The sequence below is a fragment of the Heterodontus francisci genome, chromosome 11, assembly GCF_036365525.1.
Source record: "Heterodontus francisci isolate sHetFra1 chromosome 11, sHetFra1.hap1, whole genome shotgun sequence".
In the NCBI taxonomy this organism is placed as follows: domain Eukaryota; kingdom Metazoa; phylum Chordata; class Chondrichthyes; order Heterodontiformes; family Heterodontidae; genus Heterodontus; species Heterodontus francisci.
Genome location: NC_090381.1, coordinates 91,738,864 through 91,755,796, shown reverse-complemented (window position 1 = coordinate 91,755,796; position 16,933 = coordinate 91,738,864). Strand labels below are relative to the sequence as shown.

General features: G+C 44.2%; 1 protein-coding gene across 1 annotated transcript in view; it reads right to left on the bottom strand.

Annotated features, from left to right (window-relative positions):
- nyap2a (neuronal tyrosine-phosphorylated phosphoinositide-3-kinase adaptor 2a) overlaps window positions 1-16,933 on the bottom strand; it is a 165,951-nt gene that overhangs the window by 145,134 nt on the left and 3,884 nt on the right. The window contains 1 exon segment of the mRNA XM_068041516.1: window positions 16,187-16,389. Coding sequence (XP_067897617.1) covers window positions 16,187-16,389 — 203 coding nt within the window.

Below are 16,933 nucleotides of genomic sequence, written 5' to 3'. Positions count from 1 at the left end.
TGAGATGAAACATCAGTGAACTCCCCCTCAACGCCCAACCCTTTAGTTTTTACAGCCTAAAAAGTACAACTGACAATATAAGTGGACCACATAGCGTGTTGAAATTGTGAGCAAAGGAATGGAATAGATAGATCATTTCAGGACCTAAATGATCTTGATTAGGATATTGACTGTCAAATTGTCTCAGTTTTCAGATGATATTAAAATTCAAAGACAAATTTAAAACCCAGGCAGATTGTATTTAATATTAATAACTGCAAAATAATGAATGTTGATGCTAAAAATAGCAAGCATGATTACTGGATGGCTGACCTGATTGAAATATTGAAACCAAATTGGACAGATCACGATTCAACTGGGAATAAAGGGATATAGATTACTGTACAGCAGATTTAAAATTGTTTGACTTAGTTCTGAAACACAACTTCCATTTTAGTGTAATCTGTAAATGTCTTACATTTTCACCCGAACAACATATTCATCCCTTCTGTTTGTTTATTATTCTCCTATTAATGATTTTGACTTCCACCTCTGCTTCAAAACTATTTTCCAATCACAGTATCCAAGGTGTGGTCCAGTTTTCAAGGCAATCCATTTCTTCCAAACAATGACCTTTTCCGAAACCTATTCAAATTTTCAATGAACTTTATTCCATAAAGCACCATCTATGTATATTCTAAAGGTCTGCATGTTACTGTAATAGGAATCATAGAGTAGTAGAATCATTACGGCACAGAAGGAGGCCATTTGGCCCATCAAGTTCATGCTGGCTCACTGTAGAGCAATGCAGTTAGTCCCATTTCTGCATTTTATTGCTGTAGCCCTGCAAGTTTATTTCACTCAAGTGCCCACCCAATTTCCTTTTGAAATCATTGATCGTCTCTGCTTCCACCACCTCATGTAGGCAACGAGTTCCAAGTCATTACCACTTGCTATGTAAAAATGTTCTTCCTCAACTTCCCCCTGCGTCTCTTGTCCAAAGCATTAAATCTGTGTCCCCAAGTCCTTGTATCATCAGTTGATGGGAACAGCTTTTCTTTGTCTACCTTATCTAAACCCGTTGTACATCTCTATTAAATCTCCCCTCCATCTCCTTTGCTCCAATGACAATGCCCCAGCTTCTCTAACCTATGCTAGTAGCTAAAATCCCTCATCCCTGGTACTATTCTTGTAAATCTCCTCTGCACCCTCTCAAGGACCCTCACAACCTTCCTAAACTGTGGGGACCAGAACTAGACACAATACTCTAGAGGTGGCCTAACCAGAGCTTTATAAAGGTTCAGCATAACTTTCCTGTTTTTGTACATAACACCTCTATTTATGAAGCCCAAAATCCCATATGCTTTGCTAGTTAGTCTCTCAATATGTCCTGCCACCTTCAAAGATCTATGCACATGAACCCTCAGGTCCCTCTGTCCCTGCACACTCTTTAGAACTGTGCCATTAAGAACATAAGAACAAAAGGACTAGGAGCAGGAGTAGGCAATTCAGCCCCTCGAGCCTGCTCCGCCATTCAATACGATCATGGCTGATCGCATCTCGGCCTCAACTCCACTTTCCTGCCCTTTCTCCATAACCCTTCAACCCTTTACTAATTAAAAATCTGTCTAACTCCTCCTTAAATTTACTCAATGTACCTGCATCCACCGCACTCTGGGGTAGTGAATTCCACAGACTCATGAGCCTTTGAGAGAAGTAATTTCTCCTCATCTGTTTTAAATCTGTTACCCCTTATCCTAAAACTATGACCTCTTGTTCTAGATTACCCCACCAGAGGAAATATCCTCTCTATGTCGACTTTGACAATCCTCTTAATCATCTTATATACCTCAATTAGATCTCCTCTCATTCTTCTAAACTCTAGAGAGTCAAGACCTAAACTCCTCAATCTCTCTTCATAAGATAAACCCCTCAACTCTGGAATCAATCTAGTGAACCTCCTCTGAACTGCCTCCAATGCAACTACATCCCTCCTCAAGTAAGGGGACCAAAACTGTACGCAATACTCCAGGTGTGGTCTCACCAATGCCTTGTACAGTTGCAGCAATACTTCCCTACTTTTACACTCTAGTCCTTTAGCAATAAATGCCAAAATTCCATTTGCCTTCCTTATTACCTGCTGCACCTGCATACTAGTTTTCTGCGATTCATGCACGAGGATACCCAGATCCCTCTACATCAAAGCACTCTGAAGTTTCTCTCCATTTAGATAATAATAATAATTAAGTCTATATAGCCTCTCCCTATCCCTCTGCCAAATGCATCAGCTCACACTTATTTTTGTTTATTTGTTCATGGGATGTGGGTGTCACTGGCTAGGCCAGCATTTATTGCCCATCCCTAATTGCCCTTGAGAAGGTGGTGGTGAGCTGCCTTCTTGAACTGCTGCAGTCCATGGGGTGTAGATACACCAACAGTGCTGTTAGGAAGGGAATTCCAGGATTTTGACCCAGCGACAGTGAAGGAACAGTGATATTGTTCAAAGTCAGTATGCTGTGTGGCTGGAGGGGAATTTGAGGATGGTGGTATTCCCATGCATCTGCTGCCCTTGTCCTTCTAGGTGGTAGAGGTCACGGGTTTGCAAGGTGCTCTCAAAGGAGCCTTGGTGAGTTGCTGCAGTGCATCTTGTAGATGGTACACACTGCTGCCACTGTGCGCCAGTGGTGAAGGAAGTGAATGTTGAAGGTGGTGGATGGAGTGCCAATCAAGCAGACTGCTTTGTCCTGGATGGTGTCAAGCTTCTTGAGTGTTGTTGGAGCTGCACCCATCCAGGCAAGCGGGGAGTATTCCATCACACTCCTGACTTGTGCCTTGTAGATGGTGGGCAGGCATTGGGGAGACAGGAGGTGAGTTACTCGCCACAGTACTCCCAGCCTCTGACCTGCTCTTGTAGCCACATCATTTATGTGGCTTGTCCAGTTCAGTTTCTGGTCAATGGTAACTCCCAGGATGTTGATAGTAGGGGATTCAGTGATGGTAACGCCATTGAACACCAAGATAAAATGGTTAGATTCTCTCTTGTTTGAGATGGTCATTGCCTGGCACTTGTGTGGCGCGAATGTTACTTGCCACTTATCAACCCAAGCCTGAATGTTGACCAGATCTTGAAGCATATGGACATGAGCTGCTTCAATATCTGAGGAATCACAAATGCTGCTGAACATTGTGCAATCATCAGCGAAAACCCCACTTCTGACCTTATGATGGAGGGAAGGTCATTGATGAAGCAGCTGAAGACGGTTGGGCCCAGGACACTATCCTGAGGAACCCCTGCAGTGATGTCCTGGGTCTGAGGTGATTGACCTCCAACAACCATGTTCCTTTGTGCTAGGTATGACTCCAACCAGCAGAGATTTTCCCCCCTGCTTCCCATTGACTCCAGTTTTGCTTGGACTCCTTGTTGCCATAATCGGTCAAATGCTGCCTTGATGTTAAGGGCAGTCACTCTCACCTCACCACTTGAGTTCAGCTCTTTTGTCCATGTTTGGATCAAGGCTGTAATGAGGTCAGCCACTGAGTGGCCCTGGCAGAACCCAAACTGAGCATCAGTGAGCAGGTTATTGCTGAGCAAGTGCCACTTGATAGCAGTGTCAACAACACCTTCCATCACTTTGTTGATGATCGAGAGTAGACTGATAGCGCGGTAATTGGCTGGGTTGGATTTGTCCTGCTTTTTGTGAACAGGACATACCTGGGTAATTTTCCACATTGCATTGCTTTAGTTGAAGTGTTGTTCAATAAGGATGCTATTAATCCCTCTTACATACACAAGAACATCACCTCTTGGTGCTCGGAACAAACCAGTGATGAAGACAATAATGATTGCTGCAATATTTAGAGCCACAGCAGTTGAAATCCCTCCAAATGGAGTGTGGAGATTTAATGCATCACAAGCATGACCTGATTCTCCCAACACATTTTCTTCTTTAAGCACATTTAAGAAATTTATACCTGGAGAAAACTCATATCCTTTCCCAAGGTGGAGTGTGTTTGGTTTTATGTGCATCTCTTTTCTGTACGAACATTACCGCTTCCTTCCTGCTCCTCCTCTGACGCATGCATTCAAAGCACAAATGGAGAAAAGTCATCGCCGTTTGCATTTCTATCCCAACTATTACTCTTGTGCCTTAGCAAATGTTGGTGCAGGTGGATTTATAGTACAAATTGCTCAGTAGGCTACAACTGTCAAAGAATGGCTCCTTGTTTAATTTGGTTGGATCAACCACTAATAATTGGCTTTAGCATTTTCAGCCATTAGCAGTGAGATTTTACTACTTAGTTGAATCCATATTAGGAGCTATGACATAGCATGAATATTATCTAAGCAACCGTAGAACCACAAGAGTTTACGGCAGAGAAAGAAGCTATTTGACCCATTGGGCTGAATTTAGCCACTAGCATGCCGGTCCTGACATTGGGTTGAATTCCAAATGGGGAATCTGGAAGACTGAGTGGCGGGACATCAGAAGTGATCTTCCTGGAGGTGGCTAATCCAGAAGCCACCTTTAGGAGCCCCGTCCAATTAGGGACAGCAACCAGCTTCCAGCATCAGGAGATCCAAACAGCATGGCCCGTGGAGATGGCCTTCACTGTGTGGCCTATGCCTGGCCATCAGCAGGAACGACAGTGATGCCATGGAGGCACCTTTAGTGGGAGAAAAGCGGCTGCCATTGAAGCAGGGCAAGCATTAGTGGAGACATCAGTCTCCGTGAAGTGGCTGCAAGGGCGTGCCTGCTGTCTGGGGATAGATCCCCTTTGTGAATTACTTTCGGCAAATAAATGTATACCCTCAATTGAGTTGCAGCTCAGACCTCCCATTGCGAAGCTGACTCCAATCCATTGCTGGGCTCCTGACACAGTGGAGGGCCTGTGCATCCCAGGGCAAATCTCTTGCAGTGTGGAACATTGCAGATAAGTGGCTCATTACCAGCATTTAATGGCATCCCACCTCTGCCCGGCGGGTTGGTGTCAAACCTGCTAGTTCCCCTCCAGCAAAAGTGCACAGAGGCGGGAATGCGTTTCAAATTTCTTTGTGACCCCGCCTCTAAAGCTGCCCCCGCGGGCCTCGGAAAATTTCAGCCATTATATCTGTACTAGCTCTTTTTTTTTATTCTTTCATGGGATGTGGGCATTGCTGGCAAGGCCAGCATTTGTTGCCCATACCTAATTGTCCTTGAGAAAATTGAACTGCTGCAGTCCATCTGGTGCAGGTACTCCAACAATGCTATTAGGAAGAGAGTTCCAGGATTTTGATCCAGTGACAGTGAAGGAATGGTTATACAGCTCCAAGTCAGAATGGCGTGTGACATGAAGGGGAACTTGCAGGTGGTGGTTTTCCCATGCATCTGCTGCCCTTGTCCTTCTAGGTGGTAGAGGTCGCGGGTTGGAAGGTGCTGCCGAAGGAACCCTAGCAAGTTACTACAGTGCACCTTGTATATGGTACACACTGCGCACTGGTGGTGGAGGGAGTGAATATTTAAGTTGGTGGATGGAGTGCCAATGAAGCAGGCTGCTTTGTCCTGGATGGTGTTGAGATTCTTTGTGTTGTTGGAGTCGCAGTCATCCAGGCAAGTGGAGAGTAGTCCATCACACTCCTGACTTGTGCCTTGTAGATGGAGGACAGGCTTTAGGGAGACAGGAGGTGAGTTACTCACCGCAGAATTCCCAGCCTCCGACCTGCTCTTGTAGCCACAGTATTTCTATGGCTGATCCAGTTCAGTTTCTAGTCAATGGTAACCCCAGGATGTTGATAGTGGGTGATTCAGTGATGTTAATGCCATTGAACATCAAGGGGAGATGGTTAGATTCTCTCTTGTTGAGTGTGATCATTGCCTGGCACTTTTGTGGCACGGATGTTACTTGCCAATTATTAGCCCAAGCCTGAATGTTGTCCAGGTCTTACTGCATGGACTGCTTCAGTATCTGAGGAGTCGCGAATGGTGCTGAACATTGTGCAATCATTAGCAAACATCCCCACTTCTGACCTTATTGTGGAAGTAAGGTACTTGATGAAGCAGCTGAAACTAATTGGGCCTAGGACACTACCCTGAGGAACTCCCGCAGCGATGTCATGGGACTGAGATGATTGGCCTCCAACAACCACAACTGTCTTCCTTCATGCTAGGTATGACTCCAACCAGCGGAGACTTTTCCCCTTGATTCCTATTGACTTCAATTTTGCTAGGGGTCCTTCATACCACATTCAGTCAAATCCTGCATTGATGTCAAGGGCAATAACTCTCACCTCACCTCTTGAGTTCAGTTCTTTTGTCCATGTTTGGACCAAGGTAATGATGTCAGGGGCCGAGGGGCCCTGGGGGAACCCAAATTGAGCATCAGTGAGCAGGTTATTACTGTGTAAGTACTACTTGATAGCACTGTCGACAACACCTTCCATTACTTTGCTGATGATCGAGAGGTGGCTGATGTGAAGGTAATTGGCCGGGCTGGATTTGTCCTGCTTTTTGTGCATAGAGCATACCTGGGCAATTTTCCACATTGTCAGATAGATGTCAGTGTTGTAGCTGGATTAGAATAGCTTGGCTAGGGGCACAGCGAGTTCTGGAGCTTCAGTACTATTGCAAGGATGTTGTCAGGGCCCGTAGCCTATGCAGTATCCAGTGCCTTCAGCCGTTTTGTTGATATCACGTGGAATGAATCGAATTGGCGAAAGATTGACATCTGTGATGCTGGGGACCTCAGGGAGAGGCCGAGATGGATCATCCACTTGGCACTTCTGGCTCAAGATGGTTGCAAATACTTCAACCTTGTCTTTTGCCCTGATGTGCTGGGCTCTGCCATCATTGAGGATGGGGAGATTTGTGCAGCCACTTCCTCCTGTTGTTTGATTGTCCACCACCATTCACAACTGAATGTGGCAGGACTGCAGAACTTTGATCTGATTTGTTGATTGTGGGATCGCTTAACTCTGCCTATTGCATGCTGCTTCTGCTGTTTGACAATGTAAAGCGGCTCTCTCCCTCTCTTTCTGTATCTTCCATTACTCCAAATATTTGTTCAGTTTTATCTTAAAACATGCATTTGTCTCCCACAACTCTCTGCATGAATAATTTCTCCTAACCTCTCTTGTTACTCTTTCAGTGATAATTTTAAATTGATGATTCCTTGTCATTAATCCACAGAGGAAACAATCTTGTGCTATGTACTTGATCAAAATCTTCAAATTTGTTTTCAACTCTCTTATTAAATTACTTAGTCTTCTATCTTCTTCTAATAGGCCTTGTATCTCAAGTCTCTCCTCATAACTATAATTTCTCATTCCTGATGAATGCAGTCTGTGTCCTCTCTATGGTTTTCATGTTTTTCTGCAATGAGGCTACCAAAATTGCACACTGTACGTTAACTGGAGCCCACACGTACAAATTTATCATTATCTCTTTGCTGTTGTATTCTAGTCCCTATTTATGAAAAAAAGGAAATGCTATGGATCTGTTTAATGCTTTTTTAAGAACTATGGACATGAAATTCATTTACCCCGAGTTTTGGATGCATCCGTTCATATCGAGGTGGGTAAGACAGAAATTCATCTGCCCACTTCATCTGAATGATTTTGGCGGCAGTTCCTGCTGTCTGGTGGCATCTCCTTCTCAATACTACCTGTGAGCTCAGCGTGCAGCAGCAGGCCCGGGCAGCGTTGCTGCAGACCATGTGATGCAGGCAGCCTGTTGTTTCCTGAAGACAGGCTGTCTCTTAAAGGGAAGCTGCACAAAAAGATCACTGTAATAGAAATTCTAGCGAACTGAACACCAGAGCATACAGAGAGATCCATAGTGACGGATGCAGCGATGGAGGCATTAGTGGTGCAGCTGTGCAAAAGGAGCAATGCCATGGTCCTGCAAGGCTCAAAGAGGTCCTCAAGGACCACCCTCAGAAATGAGTGGGATTAATGAAGCACACCATGTGGCCCATTGTGCAGTCTGCCCCTGAGGAAGCAAAGTAGACCTGTGTCATGCTACTAGAAGCAGTGTTGCCTGACTGAATTTCTTGCCGTATGTGTTTAACTCTAAAGATTTTCTTGTTGCTCCACAGTCTTCAGCATCTTCCCATTGAGTGCATACTTCCATTCCTTTCTCCCAACATGTATTACTTGACACTTCTCTGTCACCTGCCTGCCTGTTCTGCGAACCTAGTTCCTTCTGAAATTTTTTGCAGTCCTCTTTGTACTTGTCAAGCCTCCTACTTTTATGTTGCCAATTCAATATTGTATATTGTGCTTCTTAAGCCCAAGTCCAATCATTGACATCTATAAGAGCTTAAACAGATGCAGCATTGACCCTTGAGAACACCATTTTCATCCCTTCTCTAATCTGAACAACATCCATTATCCCTAACACTATCTGTCAATGAGCATTCTTTCCATTCTGCTGTATACTGTATGCCTAAATTCTTCTAACAAGTCTGTGAGATACCTACTAAGCACCTTCTGAAAATCCATGTACACCACATCTACTGTATTCCCTTTACATGTAGAAAAAGTTACATTTTCAAAGACCTATTAAATATGTTGGACATGATTTGCTTTTAGTAAATCCATGCAGCTGGTTTTGATTAGCCTCTGCGCCTCTAAATGATCACCATTTGATTCTTGAAGTGTGGATTCTAAGAGTTTGCCTACACTTTATATTATAGACTGGAGTTACCCTCTAGTTCTTCCAGCAGAATTTATAGATCTAAGGTACATTTAAAAATTATGGTCAGAATCTCTGCTATCGCCTCTCTTGCTTTCTTTAACAACCTGGAATGTATGTCATCGAGGCTCAGTGACTTATTGACCTTGAGTTCTGCTAATGTTTTCAAAACCAATTCCTTTTCTTCGGTTATTTCTGACAACTATTCTACACCTGTCTGCAGTACACCAACATTCTCATATTCACATTAATCACAAATCTGTTCATTTTTAAAATGTGATTTAGTTGGTGCATAATTCGCTGACAACCAGAAAAGAGCCGCTACGATTCGAGGACACTGTGACAAATATCAATGTGTCAAAATGGTACACATGAGCAATTCTATTTATACAGTTTTACAGTTGAGAAATACTGGCCTATCATACCACTACGTGCCAGCTGTCCTATTTATACAGCAAAATTAACAGTATATCACTTTGGTCTTTGTTACTTATCTTATTTATATGATGAGAGTGGAAGGAATATGAACTTATTCTACAGATACCTATCAGCTGTCTGATTTAAAAAGAGAAAATACTTTTTTTTATTCATTCATGGGATCTGGGCATCTCCGGCTCGGTCAGCATTTATTGCCCATCCCGAATTGCCCTTGAGAAGGTGATGGTGAGCCGCCTTCTTGAACCGCTGTAGTCCGTGTTAGGAAGGGAGTTTTTAATTTTAATTTTTAATTTAAAAAAAAAATTCAGGATTTTGACCCAGCGACAGTGAAGGAACGGCAATATAGTTCCAAGTCAGGATGGTGTGTGGCTTGGAGGGGAACTTGCAGGTGGTGGTGGTCCCATGCAACTGCTGCCCTTGTCCTTCTAGGTGTTAGAGGTCGCAGGTTTGGAAGGTGCTGTCGAAGGAGCCTCAGGGCGTTGCTGCAGTGCATCTTGTAGATGGTACACACTTCTGCCACTGTGCGTCAGTCTTGAAGGAAGTGAATGTTGAAGGTTGTGAATGGAGTCGAGCTTCTTGAGTGTTGTTGGAGCCGTACCCATCCGGGCAAGTGGAGAGTATTCCATCACACTCTTGACTTGGTGGATGGTGGAAAGGCTTTGGGGAGACGGGAGGTGAGTTACTCACCACAGGATTCCTAGCCTCTGACCTGCTCTTGTAGCTACTGTATTTATATGACTACTCCAGTTCAGTTTCTAGTCAATGGTAACCCCCAGGATATTGATCGTGGTGGATTCAGTGATCGTAATGCCATTGAATGTCAAGAGGAGATGGTTAGATTCTCTCTTGTTTGAGATAGTCAGTGTCTGGCATTTGTGTGGCGTGAATGTTACTTGCCACTTATCAGCCCAAGCCTGGATATTGTCCAAGTCTTGCTGCATTTCTACACGGACTGCTTCAGTATCTAAGGAGATGCGAATGCTGAACATTGTGCAATCATCGGCGAATATCCCCACTTCTGACCTTATGATGGAGGGAAAGTCATTGATGAAGCAGCTGAAGATGGTTGGGCCTAGGACACTACCCTGAGGAACTCCTGCAGTGATGTCCTAGAGCTGAGATTATTGACCTCCAACAACTGCCTTCCTTTGTGCTCGGTATGACGCCAACCAACTAAGAGTTTTCCCCCTGATTCCCAATGACTCCAGTTTTGCTAGGGCTCCTTGATGCCAGACTTGGTCAAATGCTGCCTTGATGTCAAGGGTAGTCACTCTCACCTCACCTCTTGAGTTCAGCTCTTTTGTCCATGTTTAAACCAAGGCTCTGCGGTCAATTTTAACCCTGAGTTGATTTTGAGCTGGTGGTGGCACTCCCAAGTCCTAGTTTCAGGTCCAAGATGTTTGAACGCCCAGGTCTCACTTCAACGCTGCTGGTCCACTTTCCACCCAGAACGAGCAGGAAGAAGGTACTGAGTGGCTGTCGGCAGCAGAAGATGGGGCTTGTAGGAAGTGGGTTTCCAGATGCTTTCATGCGAAAGAGGGGCAAGTCTGGACAGGAAAGATTGTGATTTTTGTTGCAGGACCTGAAGGAGTCACAGTGGCTTCCACACTCAAACTCCAGTTAAAATGCCTTTGCGGCCCTTCTGATATTGTCGGACCTTAATTGGCATTTATGCAGTGACTTTCCCTCCATCATCAGGTCAGAAATGGGGATATTCGCTGATGATTGCACAATGTTCAGCACCATTTGCAACTCCTCAGATACTGAAGCAGTCCATGTAGGAATGCAGCAAGACCTGTCTGAGTCCAGCCTGTGCTAAAATTGCTAAAATCAGCTGCATTAAAATCGGAGATTGGCAGGAATGAAGTGGGAAATGAAGCCGCTCCATTTTAACTGTTCATCCACTCTGTTCCCATCAAGATTGAATAGAGTTCAAATCCTCACCCCTCCCCTGCTCCCCACCACCTCCTATGCATTGTATTGCATCCCTATTTCCTTCTCCATCATAGCTCTGTTTTTTCTCAGCGCTTAAATCTCATTGGGTTGTGGAGATAGGCTGTTAATGCTATCGTTTATCAACATCCTAGATGCCCCATTGCCAGCTAGCAATTCCAGCAACTTACAGGGCAAAGCAGTTTCGAGCCGAAGAGTGAAGGTTAAAGTCTAACTAACAGGGCATACCGTTAGATACCCAACTCCAGCAAAATCTGGGCCTTTAGACAGTAAATAATGGAAAATTAATGGATAATATATGCACTTTGTCATATCTCATAGAAACATTCAAAACACTCCACAGGCAATGAAGTACTTTTGAAAGTAGTCACTGCTGTTATTTAGACAAATTTGGCAACCAATTAAAATATAGTGTGGTTCTGTGAACAGCAAGTGAGCTGAATGGCCACTTAATCTGTTTTGTGGAGCTTTGGTTGAAGGCAGAATATTGGCCTGGACAATAGGAGTGTTCCCTGCTCTTCTTCAAATAGTGGCATGGGATCTTTTATATTCACCTTGATCATTGCAACAAGCAAACTGAATAATAGCTGCTCCAGTAATGTAACATTCCATGGTACAGCAATTTGTATTTCAGAAGCATTTTCCATAATAAAATAAGTAAATATTAGTGTGTTACTCACATCTGTGAAAACAGAATTTACATCATAGTGTCTAGAAATCCCCCCTGCTGCATATCCTTGTAGCATTATTAAGTTTCAGCGGATCCTATTTGTGTCACTTTCACACTGGTCTCATGGGCCCACTTTCACTTTATGTATATATATGGCACATTATAAAGAAGTCTTGCATCGAGCGAACATCTGCGTCTGTCATACTTGAGATGTCACACTTTAAAACGTCACAACTTGTTATAGATGGAAAGCAATCTTAAAATCAGTTAATAGCTAGTCACTTTCTGTTAATTTTTCTGGCTTTGCAGAAGAGTCATTGATTAACAAGAAATCTGTCAAGTGACAAACAATTACCCCTAATTACTCTACAAGAAATCAACCTCTAATTGACCCCATAATATGACCATTTATAACAATTAGACCTTGTGGCCTTAAAGGGACAGGCCAATTATACATAACACCTTGTTAGTCGCCTAACATTTCATTGTGTGCCACATGTTCCTGTCCTTAGAAAATGGCACATCCTTTGACTTGGATGAAATGTACCCCAGGCTGTTAAGAGAAATATAGAAAATAGGAGCAGGAGTAGGCTATTCGGCCCTTTGAGCCGAATATGATCATGGCTGATCGTCCAAACTCAGTAACCTGTTCCCGCTTTCTCCCCGTATCTCTTGATTCCTTTAGCCCTAAGAACTATATCTCACTCTTTCTTGAATATATTTAATGATTTGGCCTCAACTGCTTTCTGTGGTAGAGAATTCCACAGGTTCACCATTCTCTGGGTGAAGAAATCCCTCCTCATCTCAGTCCTAAAAGGCTTACCCCTTATCCTTAGATTGTGATCCCCGGTCCTGGACTTCCCCGCCATCGAAAACTCCTTCCTGCATCTAGTCTGTCCAGTCCTGTTAGAATTTTGTAGGTTTCTATGAGATCCCCTCTCATTCTTCTAAACTCTAGTGAATACAAGCCTAATCGACCCAATCTCTCTTCATACGTCAGTCCTGCCATCCCAGGAATCAGTCTGGTGAACCTTCGCTGCACTACCTCCATAGCAAGAACATCCTTCCTCAGATAAGGAGACGAAAACTGCACACAATACTCCAGATGTGGTCTCACCAAGGCCTAGTATAATTGCAGCAAGACATCCTTGCTCCTATACTCGAATCCTCTCGCTATGAAGGCCAACATACCATTTGCCTTCTTAATTGCCTGCTGCCCTGCATGCTTACTTTCAGCGACTGGTGCACACCCAGGTCTCATTGCACCTCCCCCTTTCCCAATCTATCGCCGTTCAGATAATAATCTGCCTCTCCGTTTTTGCCAGAGTACTTAAGGAATTGGCCCTTGAAAGAGTAGATGCATTGCTGGCCATTTTTCAAAATTCTATAGACTCTGAAACAGTTCCAACGGATTGGAGGGTAGCTAATGTAACCCCACTATTTAAAAAAGGAGGCAGAGAGAAAACAGGGAATTATAGACCAGTTAGCCTGACATCAGTAGTGAGGAAAATCCATTATAAAAGATGTAATAGCAGACCACTTGGAAAGCAATGACAGGATCAGACAAAGTCAACACAGATTTACGAAAGGGAAATCATGTTTGACAAATCGACTGGAATTTTTTGAGAATGTAACTAGTAGAATAGATAAGGGAGAACCCGTGGATGTGGTGTATTTGGACTTTCAGAAGGCTTTCAATAAGGTCCCAAATAAGAGGATAGAGTGAAAAATTAAAGCGCATGGGATTGGGGGTAAGGTACTGAAGTGGTTAGAGAAATGGTTGACAGACAGGAAACAAGGAGCAGGAATAAATCAGTCTTTTTCCAAGTGGCAGGCAGTGACTAGTGGGGTACCGCAGGGATCGGTGCTAGGACCCCAGCTATTCACAATATATATTAATGATATAGATGAGGGAATTTAATGTTTGCAAGTTTGCAGATGACGCAAAGCTGGGTGGGAGTGTGAGCTGTGAGGAGGATGCAGAGAAGCTCCAGTGTGATTTGGACGGGTTGTAAGTGGACAAATACATGGCAGATGCAATATTATGTGGATAAGAGAAGCAAGGGAGGAAATAACAAAGGCTCTGACAATTATTTTCCAATCCTCTCTGGCTACAGGTGTGGTGCTAGAGGACTAATAATATTGTATTGTTTAAAAAGGGAGGAAGGGATGGATGCAGTAACTACAGGCCTCGGTGGTAGTAAAATTATTGGAAAAACTCTGAGGGACACTTTTAATCATGATTTAGAAAGGCACAGATTAATCAAGGACAGTCAGCATGCATTTGTTAAGGGAACTTGATTGCATTATTTGAGGAAGTAACAAAGAAGGCCAATGAGGGTTGCACATTTGATATAGACTGCATGGATTTTAGCAAGGCTTTTGAGAAGGTCCCACATGGCAGACTGGTCAGAAAAGTAAAAGCCCTTGGGATCCAAGGGAAAGTAGCAAGTTGGATCCAAAATTAGCTCAGTGGCAGGAAGCAAAGGGTAATGGTCGATGGGTGTTTTTTGTGAGTGGAAGGCTGTGCCCAGTGGGATTCTGCAGGACTCAATACTTGGTCCCTTGCCTTTTGTGGTATATATCAATGTTGTAAACTTAAATGTAGGGGGCATGATTAAGAAGTTTGTAGATGATACAAAAATTGGTCATGTGGTTGATAGTGAGGAAGAAAGCTGTAGACTGCAGGAAGATATCAATAGACTGGTCAGGTGGGTGGAAAATGGCAAATGGAATTCAACCTGGAGAAGTGTGAGATAATACATTTAGGGAGTGCAAAACAAGGGAATACACAATAAATGGTAGGAAACTGAAAAGTGTACAGGAGCAGAGTGGAGTGGATGACCACAGATCCCTGAAAGGATAGGCAGATAAGGTGGCTAAAAGGCATACAGGATACTTACCTTTATTAGGTTGGGGAGTCTATAACCCGGGGACACAATTTCAAAATAAGGGGGAAGCCACTTAGGACAGAGATGAGGAGAAATGTCTTTACTGAGAGGGTTGTGAATCTTTGGAATTCTATACCCCAGATGGCTGTGGAAGCTCAGTCATTGAGTTATGTTTAAAGCAGAGACTGACAGATTTCTAAATACCGATTACATAAGGGGATATGAGGATAGTGTGGAAAAAAGGCATTGAAGTGGATGATCGTATTGAATGGCGGGGCAGGCTCGATGGACTGAATGGCCTACTCCTGCTCCTATGTTCCTATCAGCAGAGGCATAGAATATAACAGCAGGGAGGCTATGCTGGAACTGCATAAAACACGAGTTAGGCCACAGCTGGAATACTGCATGCAGTTCCGGTCACCACATTACAGAAAAAATGTGATTGTACTAGAGAGAGAACAGAAGGGATTACGAGGATATTGCTAGGAATGGAAAATTTTAGCTATGAGGAAGGATTGGATTGTTTCCTTGGAACAGTGGGGGATAAGGAGAGATTTAATTATGAGGGACCTAGACAGACTGGATAGGAAGAACTTATTCCCCTGAGCAGAGAGGCCAATAACTACGGGGCATAGATTTAAAGTTATTGGTAGAAGGATTAAAGGAGAGCTGAGGAGAATTCTTTTCACCTAGAGGGTGGTGGGGGCTGGAACTCACTGCCTGAAAGGGTGCTGCAGGCAGAAACAACCATCACATTGGATATGAACTTGAAGTGCCCTAGCCTACCAGGCTAAAGACTGAAAGCTGGAAAGTGGGATTAGGCTGGATAGCTGTTTTCCACCCTTCACAAACATGATGGCCCGAACGGCCTCCTTATCTGCCGTAATTTCTGAGCCTATGGGCTGAATTTCACACCGCCCCAGTGGGTCGGATGGTGGCGTCGTGGGGGTGGGGGGGGAGGTGTGGCATAAAATTGAACAGGAGGTTCTGGGAGGCCTTTCCGCCCTGCTCCCACTTCCGGCCAACTTTACGGCGGTCGGGCGGGGTTGGGGGGGGGGCGCGGGTGGAATGCCCGCCTGCCCAAGGCCAATCAAGGCCTTTAAGTGGCCACTTAATGGCCACTTAAGGGCCCTCGCCAGCCTCCATGGGTACTTTACCCATGGCAAGCGGGCGTGCTGAGGACATGAAAAGCTGCCCAGCGATAACTGCCATCCTTTCCACACGCCAGGGGGGGTGCCATGGCAGTCCGGCACAGGGTGCCCAGTTGAAGGCCGCCCCCGCCTCCCAACCCACTCCCGGGACCCAAGATGCACCCACTCCCTCAGGCAGGTGGAAGTCCCGCCTCAGGACAATTAAAGCCTGGGAACCCGTAAAAGGCGGTTGGACCCCTGGGCTAGGCGGAAGCGGGTTCGCCAATAACTTTTACGTCGGTGGTGAAGTCCCGTCTGCCTATGGTAAATTCTAGCCCTATGATTTACTGTGGGCATCTCTACAGGACATTCACTACCATTTCATAAATATCTTTGATATTGGAATATCCTTTCTTCCAATCGGTCATCAGATGCAAAATCTATTTTAATATTTACCGTTTTATTGCTTCCTCTTGCCTCAGTCGTCTTTCACTTTTTTCTTTGAGGTACGCCAAATTTGTTTCATTCCGCATGCGATCATTTTCACGAGCAATGTCTGAGGCATTTTGAATCACCAAAGCATCATAAGCCCTCAGTCCCTTGTCTTCAATGAACTGGAGAAAATTGGTCAAGGCAGCATCTTCCTGCTTAGAAGTCATCTTCCTTCAAAAAGCAGACGAAAAGTGGAGTAGCACTCCTGTGATGTAGAAAGAGTAACTTTATTAAAACACCAAGCCCGTTCAAGTAACTAATCACAGCTATTACCAGTATGGTCAAATATTTTGCAATTAGACTTAAGGGTTTATTTTCTCTGTCTGGTGCTTAAGTGTAAAGCCCTTGTACAGGGTGTTACACAAAGGGTCAACTGGTTTAAATAGCTGTGATGGGCACTTGCCCCGAGCTTTGAGTCTTTTTCATTGCTCGTGCACAGGAAATATAACCAAAGGAAGCTTCCAGTAAAAGTACTTTTACTCCCAGTTTCCAACTCTGCAAAAAATATCAGAATCTAATATTCAGAATCTTATTTAAGCAGGGATTGGAAACTGCTCAATTTTTGTATTAATCAAAAAGGGCCAGTGAAAGCAGTGAAGAGCAGCTCGAAGTTAGTCTGATCATCCCACATTGCCCATTGCTCCAGTTGGATACACCGGGTTGGGCAAAATAACAATTTGGATGTGATGTGAAAACATTGTGACTCCCTGA